Source organism: Stigmatopora argus, chromosome 11, assembly GCF_051989625.1.
Source record: "Stigmatopora argus isolate UIUO_Sarg chromosome 11, RoL_Sarg_1.0, whole genome shotgun sequence".
Taxonomy (NCBI): Eukaryota; Metazoa; Chordata; class Actinopteri; order Syngnathiformes; family Syngnathidae; genus Stigmatopora; species Stigmatopora argus.
In genome coordinates this window covers 7,656,090-7,676,039 of record NC_135397.1, presented here as the reverse complement: position 1 = coordinate 7,676,039, position 19,950 = coordinate 7,656,090, and the positions used below count along the sequence as shown (strand labels likewise).

General features: G+C 38.4%; 1 protein-coding gene across 4 annotated transcripts in view; it reads left to right on the top strand.

The window, feature by feature from the left end:
- slc8a1b (solute carrier family 8 member 1b) overlaps window positions 1-16,385 on the top strand; it is a 119,189-nt gene extending 102,804 nt beyond the window's left edge. For all 4 annotated transcript variants that reach the window (XM_077612683.1, XM_077612682.1, XM_077612681.1 and 1 more), the window contains 6 exons: window positions 2,086-2,243; window positions 4,376-4,475; window positions 7,486-7,671; window positions 7,731-7,820; window positions 11,460-11,563; window positions 11,750-16,385. In XM_077612683.1, coding sequence (XP_077468809.1) covers window positions 2,086-2,243; window positions 4,376-4,475; window positions 7,486-7,671; window positions 7,731-7,820; window positions 11,460-11,563; window positions 11,750-12,022 — 911 coding nt within the window. In that variant the 3' untranslated portion in view covers window positions 12,023-16,385. The remainder of the gene's footprint in view (window positions 1-2,085; window positions 2,244-4,375; window positions 4,476-7,485; window positions 7,672-7,730; window positions 7,821-11,459; window positions 11,564-11,749) is intronic.
- Window positions 16,386-19,950: the final 3,565 nt, after the last annotated feature.

The following is a 19,950-nucleotide window of genomic DNA, read 5'->3' as shown; positions in this document are numbered from 1 at the left end:
ACAAATGCATGAGAATAATTGAGAGGCGAGTTCACAGCAGGCCAAAAGTGCAGCGTGTGAGGAAGGAACAGCCCTGAGAGGGCAAAACAGCCCAAAACACATGGGTCAAGACGCACACACACATACACACACATGCTCACACACACACATGCTCACACACACATACACAAACATGCTCTCACACACACATACATACACACACACCGAGGAGCTCAGTGGGAATATACGTGACAGATTTTGTCTGACAGCAATGTCCTCTCGCCCTCCTTTCCTTGAATCCTCATGTGCGTGTATGTGCTCTCTTACGTAAACGCAATGTTAGCATCTAATTGTATGAATTTGTGTCACTTTTTGAAAACATGAGCTTCTTCACTGACTGCCTTTGACGTTGATAGACGTCCAATCCATTTTGACAGGGAAGGGCAAATGAATTTGGTTCCAAAAAGTGCTCAAAAAGGATTAGGATCAACTAGCATCATTATTTTAGAATTACTTAACTGTTATGTATTCATGCAATAAATATCATAAGAAACGTTTCAGCAGCAAAATTGTTCAAAACGTCAAAATACAATCCTATTTTTCATTGCTTGAAATGGTGCTATGCATACATAACATCATGTTAAAATGATCCAGGGTCTTAATCGGATCAAATTGTGTCAAATATCATAATACCTGCAAATATTCCGAGTAGACTTGATATTGGATTGTCATGAAAATTGGTGATTTAGGCCCCATATTTCCAATCTTCCAATCATTTCAGCATTGACACTAAAAAGAGCCCATTTCAATTCGGTTTCAGCCATTCCACGCCAATTTCCACAGAAATTGCAGTCTTCACTTAAGAACATGTGCGCACTGCATGGAGTGCTATAAAATGAGAGGTCGGTAATTGTCCACCTCCTGCAGTCGTCACAGCCATCTCGCGTCGTTCAGCCCTTTGCTAAGAGCGTCTGTGGACGTGTAGTTAACTCGTGTGTATTTAAAGGCACAGTGACGGCGCTTAAGTGGCGCAGCATAACCAAGGGGACCCCATTGTCCTTGTAGCCACCGGAACGTTGACTTTATTGTCAACCAATTACACTCAACTAGTGCTGAGCAATATGGGAAAAAAAAGAATTATCTTGGTATTTGGGCCATTTTATCTCATGTTAAATAAAAATGTCATAATTGTGATGTGTTTTTACAGTTTCAAAGTATATTAGAATAGCATCATTTCATTGATAATTAATCAATTAATATTGACATTGAATCAGATTGTTTTGTGTGGGTTTTAAGTGGGTTACATGTCTTGTCTTACATGTTATCAATAATCATGTCCATTCTTTTATTACTGGTGAATGTAGTAATTGTCACCGTGTGTTCACCCACCTCATATTTGCTCATTTTTATTGAATTGAATGCTTTTATTGTCATTATATGTTTGCATATTCATACATATACATGTACATTTATGCATATTTATGCACATGTACATTATACATATCATACATGTATACATATACATGTACATTTATGCATATTTATGCACATGTACATTATACATATCATACATGTATACATATACATGTACATTTATGCATATTTATGCACAGGTACATTATTTATGAAATATTTCTGGGATGTATGCACCATCAGTGTGTGTTGTGGTGTGCATTATGACACCCCTGTTTTTGTTGTTGTTGCATAGGCATCTAGTGATAACAAAATGACATTTTTTATGATATTTCACCCATAATTTTTCATGTCAACTCTCACACTCATACCTATGGGCAATTTGAGGTGTTCAACCAGCCTGCCCTGCATGGCTTTGGAATGTGGGAGGAAACCGGAGTACCCGGAGAAAACCCACGCAACACTGGTGAGAACATGCAAACTCCACACAGGGAGGAGCGACCTGGGATCAGAACCCTCGGCCACAGAACTGTGAGGCCAACACGCTAACACTGCTGCGTGGACAACATTTATTAAAAAAATAGAATCAAACTTAGTATATATTGGCTCCTCCCAGTCATAATGTGCCGTCAATGGCACTGAATCACATTTATTGTTAGCTAACAGATCTATATTTGTCTTGTGTTGGTGCAGAGGAGAAGCAGCAGCCTAAGGAAGAGGAGGTCAAGGAGGAAGAGGAGGCCCTGACAGGGAAGGACATGGAGGAGCAGCGCATCGCCGAGATGGGGCGCCCCATGTTGGGGGATCATGTCAAACTGGAGGTGATCATTGAGGAATCTTATGAGTTCAAGGTAAGGCTCCCCTTCTAATGGACACCAGCAGAAAATTCCATCAAATGAATCTGTTTGGAAAAGAAGCGCTAATCAAAATAATGCTAATAACCGCCATGTTGATGAAGCTGTTCGTTGCAGTATTCACCTCAAATTTTTCTTTTATTTGATTTTAAATTCCCGTCATTCAGAGAGAGCTCTGCAAAATCGCTAAATATCTACCAAAGATGGCAGGTGTACCTGGGAAATAATTGTTAGTCTCCCACGCGCTCTTTAGACAAGAGACAGTCAAGAAGATGGACGTGAATAACAGCCATCATTTGTGGCCACTTCACCTGCCAAATTGTGCTCCCACACATCCAGCATGATTTCCATGACACCACGTGTCCTATTTTGCGCCTTTTACTTGCAATAAATGAGGAAAAAAAACTGCGCTCAGATTGCTGGAATATCGACTTCCATTGGAGTTCCTGCCCAAATCCACTTTTAGTGCTGACTGGTCACGATTCACCCAGTTGACAGGTCGCCGTGGCAACAAAGGCATCATCCAGTGTAGAGTTACAGTCCAAATCGGAGCTGTTAGGACTGAGAAACATCTTGTCACGTTAAACTACCTCTTAAAGAAGTCGCAAAAATCGGATTTCCATGACGGTTCACATGACAAAAGCCACATCCAGTTTCAATCTTGGCTGCCAGACCTTCTTTTGATTGACATTTCTTTCCACATTGCAAAGACCCTGCAAACGCGTAAAAGCGGAGCAAAATGGTCGTCCAATCTAGGCTCCCTATTTATTTTCATTTAAAAAGCATTTACTGAGGGCTGAGATAATAATCCTACGCATACACACATGGGTACTAATTAACCGAGCAGCGGGACCGTTATCCTCCTCCTTTCTTTGCGCATCAGAGGAAGAACCGGGACTCTAATTGTGTTGAATGAATCTTGGAGGGGTGGAGATAAAACCTCGCACACACACAAAGAGGAACAGATATGCACGCCAGCAGACTTTTTTTTAAAAATGTTCTTGTCGTTAGAATGACTTGTGGAATAAATTATATTGCACCAAAGTCCAATAAAAAAAGACACACATGAAGTTCCAGGAAACTTTGGGTCTCTGCTTCCAAGAAAATTACATGACAAAAAAAATGATTGAGAGAAATGAGTTCATGGATATGCAAAATTGTTATTTCTGATACTTTTCCATCGGCTGCAAAAGAAAAGGGAGTTACTCTTCTTTAAAAAAAAATTCTACTAAGTATCTTTGAATACCTCAATTTTCAACAAGTACTTGCCCCTGTCAGGCTCTTTAACAAAATGGCTGAATGTTAAGACCAACTATATGTATACATGTACATCTGTGTATGTATGTATATGTATATTTATATATATGTATGTATATGTATATTTATATATATGTATGTATATGTATATTTATATATATGAATGTATATGTATATTTATATATACATGTATATTTATATGTATGTATGTATATGTATATTTATATATATGTATGTATATATATATATATATATATATATATATATATATATATATATATATATATATTTCAGCAACAGGCTTATTTATTCATTTATTTATATATATATATATATTAATAAATTTATAAATTAATTTATTTATTTATATATTAATTAATTATATATTCATGTATTAATTAATTAAATTATATATTTATTTATTAACTTATTTATTACCTATTTATTTATGTCTAAAATTCTCACCTTTTTGCTACTGTGACAATGAAATTTCTCGAATACGGGATGAATAAAGTTATCCGATCTAATCTAATGCTAATGCTCTATTGACAATTGAGAGTTTATCTGTATTAAATATATATTCAAATACTAAATTACATTGCAGGATTATTTTTTTGTCCAACAAAAACTTCATGCCTTTAAATGATAGACAATCATGTGATTTTTTTCAACCCGAGCTATGATTTTAAGTGGGAGGGATGGCAGCAGATTGTTTATTTGCTGCCAGACATTCCAGAAAAAAATGTTGTGAATAAATATTCACTGGCAGTTCCAATGGTTTGGGTGTCTATGGTTTTGGGCGTATGAATTCAGATAGTTGTGTGTTGTGAATCAACCATTACGATAATTTGATTCTTGTGTTTTTTTGACAGAACACCGTAGACAAACTGATCAAGAAGACCAATCTGGCTCTCCTGGTGGGGACCAACAGCTGGAGAGACCAGTTCATCGAGGCCATTACTGTGAGCGCAGGTAAGATGGCAATCTGCTAACGCGCTAGCAATTTCCTGAATATGATGTCTAATTCCCATGAAAGCAACCACTTGGATCAAAGCTGATGTTTTTCCATGTATGAAAAAGGTCAGGCCATCTGTCGACTTAGAGAGGTGCCACTTCCACAAGTGTAGTTACATTTTGGTTGCCAGGCAACCAAGGGAGAAACCAAAGAACCGTGGCCGAGAAATCATCTCACCTGATGCTTTTTGGGCTTCAGAAGTGCTTCTGCTGCATTTATATAGAATTGATGGCTTCATATACATGCAAAAAACCTTTTTTTTGAGTGATTGGATTCAAGAGAAAAGCTTTCGTTTTGTTTCATGGTGTTTCATAGCACGGAATAGATGGTACACTCGCATGAGTCATCTTTAAAATCTGATGTTGTTTTTCCACTTAGGAAACTTCTTGCATTTTTTATTAAGTGTGACATTTTACAAAACAATTTTCTTCCAGTCTGCAGCTTTTAAATATCACATTAATCAGCAAACAGCCACTTGAAATATATTATTACACTGCGTAATTTGGCAAAACGCTCAGTTGATGGAAAGTTTCTTAGTTAGTTTGTTAGTTGGTTTTTGCCAAAACTTGTTGAAAATGAATCACTATTCTAATGGTTATTATTCTCAGCTATAGGAGGACGACAGCAGTTAATTCGATTGTTCAGTGACCCGACCGTGACCGGATGATTCGCCGAAAGACGTTTCGCCGACAGACGTTTCGCCGACAGACGTTTCGCCGACAGACGTTTTGCCGACAGACGTTTTGCCGACAGACGTTTTGCCGACAGACGTTTTGCCGACAGACGTTTTGCCGACAGACGTTTCGCCGACAGACGTTTTGCCGACAGACGTTTCGCCGACAGACGTTTTGCCGACAGACGTTTTGCCGACAGACGTTTCGCCTGTCGGCGAAACGTCTGTCGGCGAAACGTCTTTCGGCGAATCATCCGAGTACCTGACCCGACGGAATTTTTGGATATCGAAATTAGTATCCTCGCACACTCGTTTTTAGCAATGGATGAGCTACTATAGATTGACTTTACAGCTGGAGTTGAGTTTCGTGTTTGATTGCAGTTCGGCGACAATCAAGCAAATGCAGGTCATCACACAACAAGTGCTCAAGTGTTTGCAATCAGCAGCAATTGGCCGGTGAGGGGCTTTTCAAGTGCAGGAATGCCACAAAAATACTTTTTTTTCACCCTTTCAGGGTCACGACAGTGGAAAGCTGAAATGTTGACACTTAAGAGCTTTATTGAGCAAGTGACTCTTTTCCTATTTTTTTTAACTACTCAAGACCTTTATGTGGATCAGGTGACTTTTTTTATCAACACTTCATAGGGCAGGTGGCTATTTATGGTCATTTAGAAAAAAATCAATATTAGCAATATTTTTTTCTAAATATTATAAATAGACAGTTTCATTTATACATTGATGCAATGTTATTCGCAAGTAAATTAATGAAACCTAAATGAATAAAAACATAAATAAACACCGGTTACAAGTCTAGTCAACGTTTATTTATAAAGTACATTTAAAATGACAGCAGTAAAGAGAAGGCTGTACACAACATAAAAGCAATTTAAAATGACAAATCAAATGCGATATATCAACAACTATTAAAAAAGTCCCAAGAAAGTAGGAATCGTACCAGTTACAGTATTAACAATAAGTCGAATTTATGGTAATATCTGTTCAATTCTTTTAACCCGGGAGATCTGCCTTTGAATATTCATGTTTCTGTGCCATTGACAGCATTAGACGTCCAATCCATTTTGACTGGGAGGGTCCAAAGGGATTGGACGGCTGCTAACGAGTTAAATGAAGGCTCTGCAAGAGTTAAAAAAAAAGATAGTCTGTATATGAAATTATTCAAAACACACACGCTGGCCAACATTAGGCTTTCAATTTTTTTTTGTGGCTTGATTGATTGACTTGCTGCATTTACTGATGAATTTGCCTTGTTTACTCCAAACAATCAGATTAATGGTACCTTGCTCTCTGGGTCTTTTTTGTGCGTGCGTGTGTGTGACAGGAAAGCTGACAAGGGTGGCGTCACATGAATATAAACATGAGCGTGTCAGCGCAAGTCAGACACACGCACCGCGTTTGGGGCTGTTGTCATACCGACCCTAGCCGACGTTCACACTTCAAATTGGAGCTGCCAAACCATCTGGAAAGAATTACCATTTCAGATTAGCAGATGTAATCTCGGGGGATTGGACGTGGGAAAAAAGTTGGAAAAGATAAAAGTTGGAAAGCGTGAGGTGCTCTTTCAAGGGGATTTACTAGACCATAGGAGACAAAATCCAGGCAGAGGGGCCACAATTTCAAAAAATATTTGTGTGGCCTGCAATTGTCCGTTTTATGTGCTAAAATAAAATGTCACTAGTATATTTCGGAAAAGAAATCAGAGATGTTTTCTTTTCCCAAAAATAATTAATACTGTAATCTTACTGTAATAAACCAGTGGGGATTATTATTATTTTTGCAAACTGATAAATGTAATGTCTTTTGGTATGAATATCACAACGTTAAACGTTCCTTCACTGCCACGCTCCCAGTTCAAATGCATTAGACGTGTGTGGTAGCCATTGAGCAAATAACACTTTAGTTGAAATTGGTTCAAGTCAACCTTTTGAAAACATTGCAGTGCTTCCCAGTGGACGCGGCGCCCTTATAATTAAGACATAGAGGTTGTGGGTGGGCTGACCTTCTCCTCGCCGTTACATTTGGAATTAATGAGCGGGTTAGCGGCCGTGTGTCCACCCCTCAAAAAAAAACGACATTTATTTTTAACCACATAAAAAGTCTGGATACATTTTCTTTTTCCTAAGAAATGGCACGTCTCAATTGTTCGGATCCAAACACAGAAACACGTTACCTTAATTTTATCCTCAGTTCTACAATATTTAAGTGTTTTAAATGTATAACTCCTCTATTTCGATTTTGGGGGAACTTTTATTAACTTGTGAATTCAACTCGAACAGGCGAGGACGACGATGACGACGAGTGCGGCGAGGAGAAGCTTCCGTCGTGCTTCGACTACGTCATGCACTTCTTGACCGTTTTCTGGAAGGTCCTGTTCGCCTTCGTGCCGCCCACCGACTACTGGAACGGCTGGGCGTGCTTCGTGGTGTCCATCTGCATGATCGGACTGCTCACCGCCTTCATCGGTAACGACGCCTGCGCCGACTCTTGTTGACCTCGCGCTAACGCTAGCGTGTGTCCGCAGGCGACCTGGCGTGCCACTTTGGCTGCACGGTGGGCCTGAAAGACTCGGTGACCGCCGTGGTCTTTGTCGCCTTGGGAACGTCGGTACCAGGTGAGCTATCGGACGGGAATGTATCGTTGCAGGGTTGTTTTCAGTAAACATACGCAATTAAAACCATATTATTCACCATAACACATTCTTCCCCCTTACAAAACAACAATCCAATCTGCCAAATTATTTTTTAAATAGAATTTATTATTAGTTTTTAATGGGCCCTGATGAATTTGGATGTGTTTTAAGAGAGGATAAAAATAAGAGAAACATAAAATGAGGTAAAGAGCCATAGTATATACAAAATCTCATAAGTAAAGACCCGCATTCATTTTGGTCGGGAGCCGCATGCGGCTCGAGAGCCGCTTGTTTGCCACCCCTGCCCTGGCATGTAATTCACTCTCCCACTTCAAATGTGATCAAGTAATTGGTGAGAGAGTGCACCTTGGCCAGAAAAAGAACTTTTTTATTAACTGTGGCTGCCATTGACATGCTAGATGACCAATCCATTCGAACAGGGAGAGTTGGCCGTCCCACTTTAAATTTAATGGGCATCTACGAGTGATAATCAAATTTGTGGGAGGGTGCTTCTTGGCCAGAAGAAGAACTAGTTGTTGTTTTTTAACTCATTGGCTGCCCGTAACGGTGCATTGAAACTCCGCCCATACTTTTTAAAGTATTTTGCTAAATGTAGATTCAGGCATGTTTATTTTGAAATCCAGCATTTAGCATACTGTTCTATTTTGAAGTCTGATACTATGGGCATTTTCCAAGACTTGTATTTGTAAGACAAGATGTTGGGTCTCGGCATCACACATTGGTAAATGCGCTATTCCCCTATTGGATTTTCTTCCTGTTTCTACTTGACGAGGCTGTTATGAGCATAAAACGTCCCCCGGGTTTCTCATTTAAGAGATTTGTGTTGCTTCGCATAACATTTGCAATTCAGCGCAGCCATTTTGAGCAAGAGATTTATTTCTCCAATTTCCACTTGCGCACTTTTTTTGACTGGAGGAAAAAAGGAAAATCCAAGGCCAAGCTGCAATGACGCTGCAGTAAATGATTTATGACCAGAGCGGCCCCTTCAAGACAATCAGTCTCATGTGGGGCAGGGATGTAATAGGGTGGGCTTATTTGAAATAAAATAAAAAGAAGTAAAACGATGGAAGATAATCATTTAGTTCATTTAAAAATGTAATTTTTTTAAATAATTGTTTCCCCATGTTTTTGTTTTATTTAAACAATTTACATTTATATGTCATTTTCATGAAGTCACTACACATAGTTTACTTTTTCAGGCTTCCATTGAAAATCTATTAGACGCCTCACACCATCAGTGGCAACTTTTATGTGCTTTGTGTGATTACAATGTGTCATTTGCATGCGACCATTTGTCATGTCAGAATTGGGTGGACTTACAAAGCATTACAATGAAACACACACACGCACACACACACAAAATGGAAAAAAATGTCACCATTTAGCCTTATTAGCACACAGGCAAGGCTCGCCGCAAAACAGACTTGCAGTTTGGCTTTCCCACTTCATAAATACCGTCTTGCCCTGCCGTTTCCGCGACGATTAACCTCATTTATCACCGCCGCCAACACACACATATACACACACGCGAAACCAATAGACCAACTCGCCAGGAAGTTAAAACTAGAGGTTGTAAACACCTGAGCTGCACAGTTTCACAAGCTGAATTTTACTTCCCAGTCAAACTTATTTAAACAACAGGGTCCACTGATCAAGCGCTGTGTATTCAAGGATTAATGATATAGCCAATCATTCCTAGCCAGCGTAGCGTAGATCGGAAGCGAGGCGTGGATGGCAGACTCCATTATGCGCATTTATTTTGTTGTAGAAAAACAAAAATAATAATTAAAATGTCCTCAAGACATTCATGAACAGTTTTAGTTCAGACACTTGAGAATCTCTCTTTTCGGTTTCATATCACCTAGTTTCACTTTTACAAAACACAAAGAAACTTCCTTCTGCCCTTAACACTTTAAAGTTATGTCACTAAGTGGCTGCCATTAACGATGACGGACGTCCAATCTATTCGGAGTGGGAGGCCTTGCAGTGCAAATGAATTGCGTCGATCACCATCAAGCGGCTCTGCAAGATGATCATCCGTTGCCCCCCAAAAAATCAGATGTGATGCAAACACGGTGGTGCAGATGGTGTGTGTACGCCCACCAAAGAGAGCAGAAGGTCCTTGAAGCTTAATAGCGACTTGGGAGATTTATCTGTGCAGTCCTTTTTTTTCTTTGGCCCATTGCCTATCACCCCTGCTGCACCTCTCTCGCACCATCCTCTCTTTTCTCTTTTCTTCCCACCGTCATCCGTTTTGGATGACGTTTCAAGGAAAAGCATCCATTTTCCTTTGCCGGTTGTGAATGAGGGTCTGATCAAGCAAAGGTGCTGACCTGTGACCACGCAATTGCTCTTTGGAAGCCATCTTTTGTCTCGGGGAAAATGGAGAGAAAGTTGCCAGAGTCGTTCGAGTTGCAGTTGAACAAAATAATTGTTGAAATACGTCGAAAATTTGGGGAAAATTTTCATATAGTTGGTTACGAGGCAAAAAAAAAACGGTCTGACCAGCATTGGGTTTTTCCTATGTTGAAATTTTGTACATTATTATACATAAAATAAGTATAATATTTTTTAAAGATGTAGGACTACAGTATATAAGTAAACATAACTTGATATGTTTTCTTTTAAAAGATTATAGAAATGTTTATCAGTATGAAATTGAAAATGATTTATTTTCATTATAAGAGAACCACCTATTTGAACTGTTCCAATACGTACAAATAGCAGACTTTAGCACCCCCGAGACCCTTGTGAGGATTAACGGTATGAAAATAATTGAATGAATGAATACTAATAGTTACAACAATAATACAGTATGGTATTTATATTGGTGATTTATCAAACTATTCGTGTAATCATAATTACTATATTTTTTTAAGGGACTCATCTTAAATGTTCAACTTGTTAAAATAATGTTTTAAAAAAAATGGTTATTTACATAAACACTACTTGTTTTAGTATTCGGAGCTACATTGCAGTTTTAAGTTGTTGAAGTAACAATATTGTTTAAAACACTTTTGTATTTATTTACTATTATGTGACGATTGGTGAAGTGGCGCCATGCGCTCCACAGAAAAATATAGTAATAGTATAGAAAAATATAATATAGTAATAAAAATATCTACATTCTAGAACACATGTGTCAAAGTGGCGGCCCGGGGGCCAAATCTGGCCCGCCGCATCATTTTGTGTGGCCTGGGAAAGTAAATCATGAGTGCCGACTTTCTGTTTTAGGATCAAATTAAAATAAAGAATATAGATGTATATTAAATTTCCTGATTTTCCCCCTTTTAAATCAATAATTGTAATTTTTAATCCATTTTTTCTGTTTTTAGTTCAAAAATCATTTTGTAAAATCTAAAAACATATTTTTAAAAAAGCTCAAATAAACATTGTTTTAGATCTATAAAAACCAGAATATTCAGGGCTTTTAATCAATTTATTTAAAAAAATCTAAATATATCTAAAATGGTCCGGCCCACATGAAATCGAGTTGACGTTAACGCGACTCACGAACCAACCCGGGTCTGACACCCTTGTTCTAGAACCTAGCATTTCCTGAGAATATGGACAGTAGTAATTTGTATGCATTTGCCACAGATACGTTTGCCAGTAAGGTGGCCGCCATCCAGGATCAGTACGCTGACGCCTCCATTGGCAACGTGACCGGCTCCAATGCCGTCAATGTTTTCCTGGGGATCGGGGTGAGTACCTTTCATTGAGAAATACTTTCATTCAGCTCTTGCCCAATTCCCCAACACCCGCTTCCAACCCCTTCCTATTCAAACCAGCCACTCGTCGCAAAAAAAAAACATACGATTCGGAGTCATCCATCCATCGTTCACTTAGCCACGAAAACCCAAATCTAAAGCTTTGCGCGTTGTCGTCAGGTGGCGTGGTCCATCGCCGCCATCTACCACCAGAGCAAGAATAACGTGTTCCGAGTAGATCCGGGCAAGCTCGCCTTCTCCGTCACGCTCTTCACCATCTTTGCCTTCATCTGCGTCGCCATGCTGATGTACCGGCGGCGGCCCGAGATCGGCGGCGAGCTGGGCGGGCCGCGGACTGCCAAGGCCCTGACCACCATGCTTTTCGTCAGCCTGTGGCTCCTTTACATCCTCTTCTCCTCGCTGGAGGCCTACTGCCACATCCAGGGCTTTTAATATGGCCCAAAAGCAGGCCCCTGCGAAAGAATCTCGTGGTCCGTGCCGACGGCGTCGTAAAAAAACGCGGAGAAACTCTTTGAATGAATGACTTCGCATAAGAAAAGCCACTACAGAAAAAAAAAGAAAGAAAAAAAAACGTCTTAAATTCGCCAACCGTTGAGTTTGCACTTCGGAAACACCCCAAACGGATCGGTTGCGTTCGTGAGTCCATGCATGAGCGGACCACACCGACGAGACAACCTGAAGGTATCCGGTTTGCGTGTGTGGACATGATTGCTGCTTAGGGACTCAAGTACTGAGTAGTCGAGTACTGTGAAAACAACTAAATCTCGCCTCTTTGTTTTTTTGTTTTGTTTGCCGCGTGTGACTGAAAGCGCTTTCGTTAGGTATCCCCTCCGTTTTTTTGTTTTTTTTTCGAGCGGTCGTCCCCGAGATGTAAATAAAGCCGAGCTTACTCGCGAGTTCACGAATGTTTTCCCGGTCGCGCTCTCCTGGACGTCTTTTTTTTTTTTTGCGTTGCTCGATACTGTAGAAAGGGGGGTATGAAAACGCGTGCTTATACCTTTAATAAGGCCTCGTCCGGTTGGATAAAATGGCCGCTGTACCGTTTAAAACTGTTAGAGTATTACGAGTGCATATATAAATACGTATATAAATATATAGAAAAAATTTATGTGTTTTCCACCGATGTAGATGTATGAATTATTAAGGTATCACCCTCTGTAAAACCTCATTTTCTGACGCGTTTCTCCAAATTTATGTGTCTTAAACCACAACCCCATCATAATGAATGATCAATGGACCAATCCGAATCCTTAAGGGCTGACCTACATTTCTGATCATCGCTCCTGAAACCTCACTCGCAGTTCCGTCACAAGGCTCCGCCCATAAACCAGACAATATGAAACATTAGCATGGACAGCCCATCAAATCTGAGTTTCACTTTTTGAGTAAAAAAATGGTGTTTTTCGTGTTTTGGCCGTATTTTCACCCTCCCAAAAAGTATTCTGAGACTTGGGGCTGTTTAATTTAAAGGGGAACAGGCATAGTTTGTCTTTTGTAAAGTAAAAATGTGGAAATTGGCTACCATTGACATAATGGACATTACAAAGATCCATTTTGGTTGGGAGGAGGGTGGATAAATATTCGTATTTATGTTTTTTGCCCCTCCCAGTCAAAATGGATTGTTGGTCTGTTGTCATCAATGACGCTGAAACATAATTCATCATTGTTGTCAAATTTAAACATCCAAAAATGTTCTCACTAAGACCTCGAGGCGCTCTAAAGAAGCCAGGTAAGGAGAATCCCCCCTATTAAACTTGCCATGCACACACTAATTTAGTAAGCAATTAGAGCACAAGTAACACGAAAGTACAAAACAAAATAGTAGTTAAAAAAATAAAGTGCAAAACTTATGTCCTAAATATAATCTTTTTCTCTTTTCTTACCCCCCCAATAAAAAGTAGTGACTTACTCTTTTGCATGAAATAATCTATTGAATGGTTGCTCAATTAGATTTTTGGCATAAAAAAATCAAATGAATATTTTTATTTCAATCATTTTTATTCATGTTTAAAATGTAATTTACATTTAATTTTTATGGTTAAATACATGTATACATTTTCAAAAAAAATATCAACAAAAACAAAATTAATCTATTTCAAGTGAATGAAACAGAAATACACTGGTGGCTTAAAAGTAAATATATTTTTTTTATATAATTCGTCACCATATTAATCGCGAAATCATTGACCAGAACTTTCTGCTGATGTTTTAATTCTTAATGTCTATTTGCGATTATGTCGCTAATAGTTCAAATTTTGCCTGATTCTGGAATGACTGAATTCACCAACTGTTTTAATAACGACGATAATAATAATCTCCGCCCGACTCTTGCATGATGCACGATTTTTTTCCCCCGTTTGGAGTTCTCCTTGAAGGCCTTCGAGTGCCCGTTTACCCCTGTTTTTTGTCAAAAGGGAAATATTTCTATGCGAATATTTGCTGTCCAAGCAACCGTACAAGGGTTTTTCTAGCCGAGGGGTCTTTTCATAAAAAAATAATAATAATTAATTAAATAAAAACTACAATAAAAAATGCAAATTTGTTCATCTTCTTAAACGCTTGTGAAAATCTAATCACGTTAAAACTTTCTATATATTTGTCTCTTCACTGGCATGGAGCTGAAGGTTTATACACTGTAAAAAGTTGTCCTTAGCCGCGTCACTTTTTTAGTAATATCGGATTTACTAAAAAGGTGCACGCTTGCCCAATTTGTTTGAGCGCAGGAATGAAAAGCTTGTAGTCGCGCGTACGTAGATGTTTGCATCAAATTAGGTAGCTAGCCTTCGTATTTTCATGAGGAATTAACTCATTTTGCCACTGGTTTTGACGATTCTGCCGGGGCTAAGGCTGCATTCGGGAACGCTAGGGAATTTCCAAACTCTACGAATTTTGTGAAAAGTGCAAAAAAAAAAAGAAATATTTGCGGAATTGAGCAAAATGAAATTGATTGGAAATTGCGATTTCCCAGTTGACACAAATGCAACATTAGCCCGATTAGCATTGATGCTAGCAGGAATGGACAATTTGTTTCAGTTTTTTTCAATGAAGGAAAAAGATTTGCACTGACTTTGTGGCTTCTGTGAAATAGCTACTGCGAAAATGTTTTTCTTTCTTTTATTGAAGTTGCTTACAATGTAAACAACCACGTTGTACAAAGCAGGAAACGAAAAATCTTTAAAAAACAAAAACAAAAAAAAGACACAATTTACCTCCTGGTTCACTTCATGACTAATTAAGCGACGGACCAACTGACAAAAAGAGGAACCGGGACGACGGTGGGAAATGATCGGAACTAGAAGTGAAAGAGGGGAAATGAAGTTACAGCCATATTTCGTTGATTTGTGGGGTCAGCGAGCATTCGTGTGTATCGTCCTGGTGTCTTACTAATCTGTCCTCCATCGCTTTTGTCCCCGAACGGGAGGCGGCGGCGATTTGTCTATCTGCATCAATCGCCATCATTTTCGGGAATGTCAACGTGCTACTTGTGGACACAGTGCATGAATGCTAGCGTGTGTGTACATAGTAGAATTATAGACAATTGTATACCATCATCCTAATTAAAAAAAACATAAAATGGTCCGAATGCTGTACAGATTCAGGTTTTTTCCCCCTCATTTAAACCATTTTTGGAGACTGACTTGCACATTACGACAAAGATAAAAGTATAGACTTGATAGAGATTAAAGTTGTATATTTTCCAGATCTATGATTTTCTTCCAAAATTACGAAACTAGTCATTAACATGTTTAAATTTTATTTTTTTATTTATTTTATTTTATCAAGTAGCATACGGTATAGTAGTGTGTGTGTGTGTTGCAGAAAAAAAATCATCCAGAACTTTTTTATTTCGTTGAAATTACATAAATACTGGATAGGCTCCAGCACCCCCGCTTCAATTTCTTCATATACTATTAAAACTAACTGATTGGCTGCCATTTTGACTGAGTAAACTGGCAACATTTATTTGATTGCCCCCACTCAAATTGGATTAATATTGGTAGTCAATCATCAATACTAGCCATCCCATTTTTAAAAAAAATACAGTATCGATTACTGTCAATTGCAATTAAAAAGTTCATGTTGAAAATATCTTCATCCTAAAAAAATGTACGTTTTACATCTCGGAAATATACAACTTGCGTCTCTGTGTATTTTAGGGTTTTTTGCTGTTATAATGTGGTCCTCACACTCCTTTCACACAGTGTGTTTCGGTATTCTTTATCTCCTTTCAAAAAAAGACGGAGGTGAAAAAGGCAATATTTTCTGTTGTGGAATGAAAACAAGAACTAATCAAACGCTTGTTTTGTCGAGAAAGAAATACTATTGTGTATATACTGTACATTGTTATTAAGACAAAATAAGCGCAGAAGAACTTATTTATTGTGGCAAATGACATACAGTCCAGTTTATTTCCTTTTGGGGGACATTGCTAGTATTTTCTTGGTTTTCCACGCTGGACATTTCAAACGGGAATTTTCCTTCATTCGTTCCCCCCTGAATTGCTGTCATTCCCATCATGCATTGCTCCATTCACTTTTCTCACACACGTCTGCCGTTTTATTCATGTTTGGTCAAATAGAGATTTTTTTTTCCTTCAGTGTGTTAATGTGTTTTTTTCTTTCCTGTTAAATGATTATTATTTGTCAGAGACCAGTTATTTGTGTGTGTCTGTGTGCGTGTGTGTGCGCACGCGCTTGTGCGTGTGTGTGTTGCCACTAACTGTGACTGCTCTCCATGGTACTATGATTAAAAAATCCAATCAAATAAAGTTTGGGATACCCTGTTTCAGAGACAATATGACTTTTGTGGTTTACTAGCATGTTTGCGAAACAAATCTACAAAATGAGAACTGAAATCAGGGCTTTTTTAACCCAAATTAAAAAAAAACAGTTTGGGAAATTACTCCAAACTACTCCAAACTCCTCCAAACGTGAAAAAAATCACTTGTGCCTGCCATTGGTCGCTGAGGGCGCCATCATCTTACCGTAGTTAAACGTGCTCTGACTGGCCAGACGCGAGTAGTTTCTAGTGTTTATCATGTCAGCACATCCCAATAGTTGTTGGTAAGGCTGATCGAAGGTCTTGCATTCGATCATTAAAATATCAACCTTGATACCTGCGTAATGTGTATCTCATGCTATTATTGCACCCAGAGACTTGGTGAACACTAGACCGCTACGGACACACTTCCTGGTTATACTGCTCAAGTGACTTCCTTTTTAAATTTGTCTACGTGCAGGCAACACCTTTTGGAAATCCACATGCGATGATTTTTCTCAAGATTTTCCCTTCAAAGGAACACATGTGCACTCCCTATTAAAAGCATGAATATGGAGATGAAAATTGTGAATCAGGGGCGGCTTATACGCGAGAAATTGTAAAATTCAACAATTTTAAGGCAATTTTAACGGTGCGACTTGTACGGTACATCCAAATTGGCATTTAGCCGCCAGGTCGAAGATTTGTTTGTTTTAAGCCAGGTTATTAGACCCAAATGTGTCCAAATATGTCCCACCTGGCATGAACATTATCTATGAGATTAAGCAAGCACTTGCGTGTGTGTGTGTGTGTGTGTGTGTGTGTGTGTGTGTGTGTCTGTCTGTCAGCTGTTTCTCACATAAACATGTGAGAGCAGATTAGGAGAAAATGTCAGGCAAATACCAGAGGCTGAACTCTGTCCCTCACCGAGCGTGCGAGCCGCCATTGCTCGTAAATGATGGCATTTTAAACATTTTTAGGTGATTACATGTGATGAAAATCCAGTAGCATTAAAGGAGGAATAAAAGAAGAATTGAATTTTCAACCGTTTGAACCCATGGGTGACGGGAGCAATGAGTGTTTGACAAATGGTGCGTTGGCGCTGATTGATTGTCTTTTTCGAGTCTTTTCCGAGTGACTGCAAGTTCATTCTGCTAAAGTGAAATGAGTCGAGAAAGATCAATCAATAACAGTCTCGGACCTCCACATTGGAGCACACACACTCGTGGATTCTTCTTTTCGTCTCACGCTACAAATGAAATCATCTTTTTTCCATTAATTTGGTTGGTCATTATTACTCTAATTGCAAGTTCCTTTATCAAAACATTCATACTTTGTAGCTGTTCTGCTGAATGATGTTTTATATGGTTTATTTAAAACTCCCAAAGCAAAACTACTTTAAAGGGCTTCCCACAGTGCTTTAGAGATTAGATTAGATTAGATTAGAACTTTATTTCATCCCGTATGCGGGAAATTCAGCAAGACAGTAGCAAGCACAGACACAGAAGACATTGTAGACCTAGGTAATATATATATATATATATATATATATATATATATATATATATATATATATATATATATATATATATATATATATATATATATATACTTTATAAGATGGGCAGCTACAAAAAAAGTATAAAAAGCATACAGTGCACATTTTATCCGCATTTCAACTGCATCCAGTGCTACATTTGCATTAATAAGACCTGGTTTCGTTATGTTGTTGTGCTTTTCTGCCCCACAAGTTGACTATGTAATGCTAATTATTATCAAATAACCTTGTTCCTTCCCAATTTGTATGATTATTTCTGCAACATTTGGAAGTTTTTTTGTCAAAATGTTCACACCGACAGAATTAGGTTTTCAAGATGCCAGGTTTAACGCCGCTTTCCGACTTCCTCTCTCCCATCTCATTCCTACTTCACTCTTTGATCCTCTGTCCCTTTAATCTTTTTTTTTCTTCTGTGTCCTACCTCCATTACCGACTTCGTTCTCTGCCGAGAGGCCACGGGCACGAACCCCGCCGAGTCGGAGCGGTGCTCTTCCCTCGTTGCTGCGCAGCAACAACCAACTGAGAAGAAAAAAATACTGTTCTTCCGTCTGCGTTTAACCGAGTGGACGTCAGAAACCCGTCAGCTCGCGCGGAAATGAAGAAAAAGTCATAACAGCAATCGAGGGGTATTATTGAGGAGGTAATTGCAGACGTAGGGTGTGTGTGAGTCATTGGTGGAGTGCTGGGCTATAGGGACTTCTTGTACTATACAACATATCCACAAACTCTTATATTTTACAGATAATGTTTTTTTTTTCGGTAAAACATCTGCAATATGAAACATTATTATCAAACCCATCATTTTAGGCTCCAGCCAGTTTCACTGTGGAGTTCCAACTACCTTTGAGGAGTACGGTAGTTAGGAAGTACTTTTCTTCAAGTGCTATCTTTGAGTGGTGCAATTTCAACTAATCCTCTTTATGCAAAAGGAGCAGGGGAAGCCAGGGGCACCATGGGATTGGAAGTAATAGCTACCAACTGACAAATAGGCCAAGGGCTTTTTATTTAGCTAAATGGAACACAGAGAGGCCTTGCTGTGGATGTTTTTTTTCTTACAAGATTAAATATGGGGCAAGGGAATTTAAGTGATGTTCTTTGTAATGTGGGACAAGGGCTCCAATGACTTCTCTTGATCTTTCTTCTAACTTTATTAACGTGTTGGCTGGCAGTGATCATAAGCAATGAGTCACCTAATTGACTTCTATAAAGTACAAATTACGGGTTATTTACTGTTATGTTAAACTGGCCTAAAAAAAGGAGTCATTACGGATATCCTTTTATTAAAAATAAGATGGATTGTTTTTCTTTTTGTTGTTCCTTTTAAACAAAAGCAATTGTTTCAGGGTTTTTTTTATATTTAAGCAATGAAAAAAAAAAAAAAGGAAATTAAGTAGAGAAATAAATTAACATATTTTCCAGACTGTAAATCTAAGACTAATGCGGAAGTGTGATTTATATATATCAGTGGTGTGCCGTCAGGGCCTTCAAGGCCTTCAAGGCCTTCTCTGCTGGCCTAAGAAATATCTGAATCACAGACTAGAAAAGAAGAAGGATGGATATTGTGTACAGGTAAAATGGATTTTTGGTGAGTAAAATATGGCTATATTCCTAAATAATATTTCAATTGTATGAGGTTATTATTGATGATTATTTTATGTGTCGCAAGCTGTACCTGCAGTAGAGGTTTTATAGTCATAAAATAGTTTTTGAGGGTTGGATTGATTCGCTGAAGGCGTCGCTAGGAATTTCGCGGACTGCCGCTTATATATATATATAGTATATATATATATATATATATATATATATATATATATATATATATATATATATATATATATATATATATATATATATATATATATATAGACTGAAATGTTTGGAAAAAAATCTTAATTTACAACTTTATTAAGGAATGATCCTTTTTCTTTTTCCCATACTTTTATTTTACTGTATTCACTCGATTGGCATCCAATTCTTTTTGGACTGGGAGAGACCAGTCAAAATGGATTGACCATCTATCGCTGACTCACATTACCGGACGACT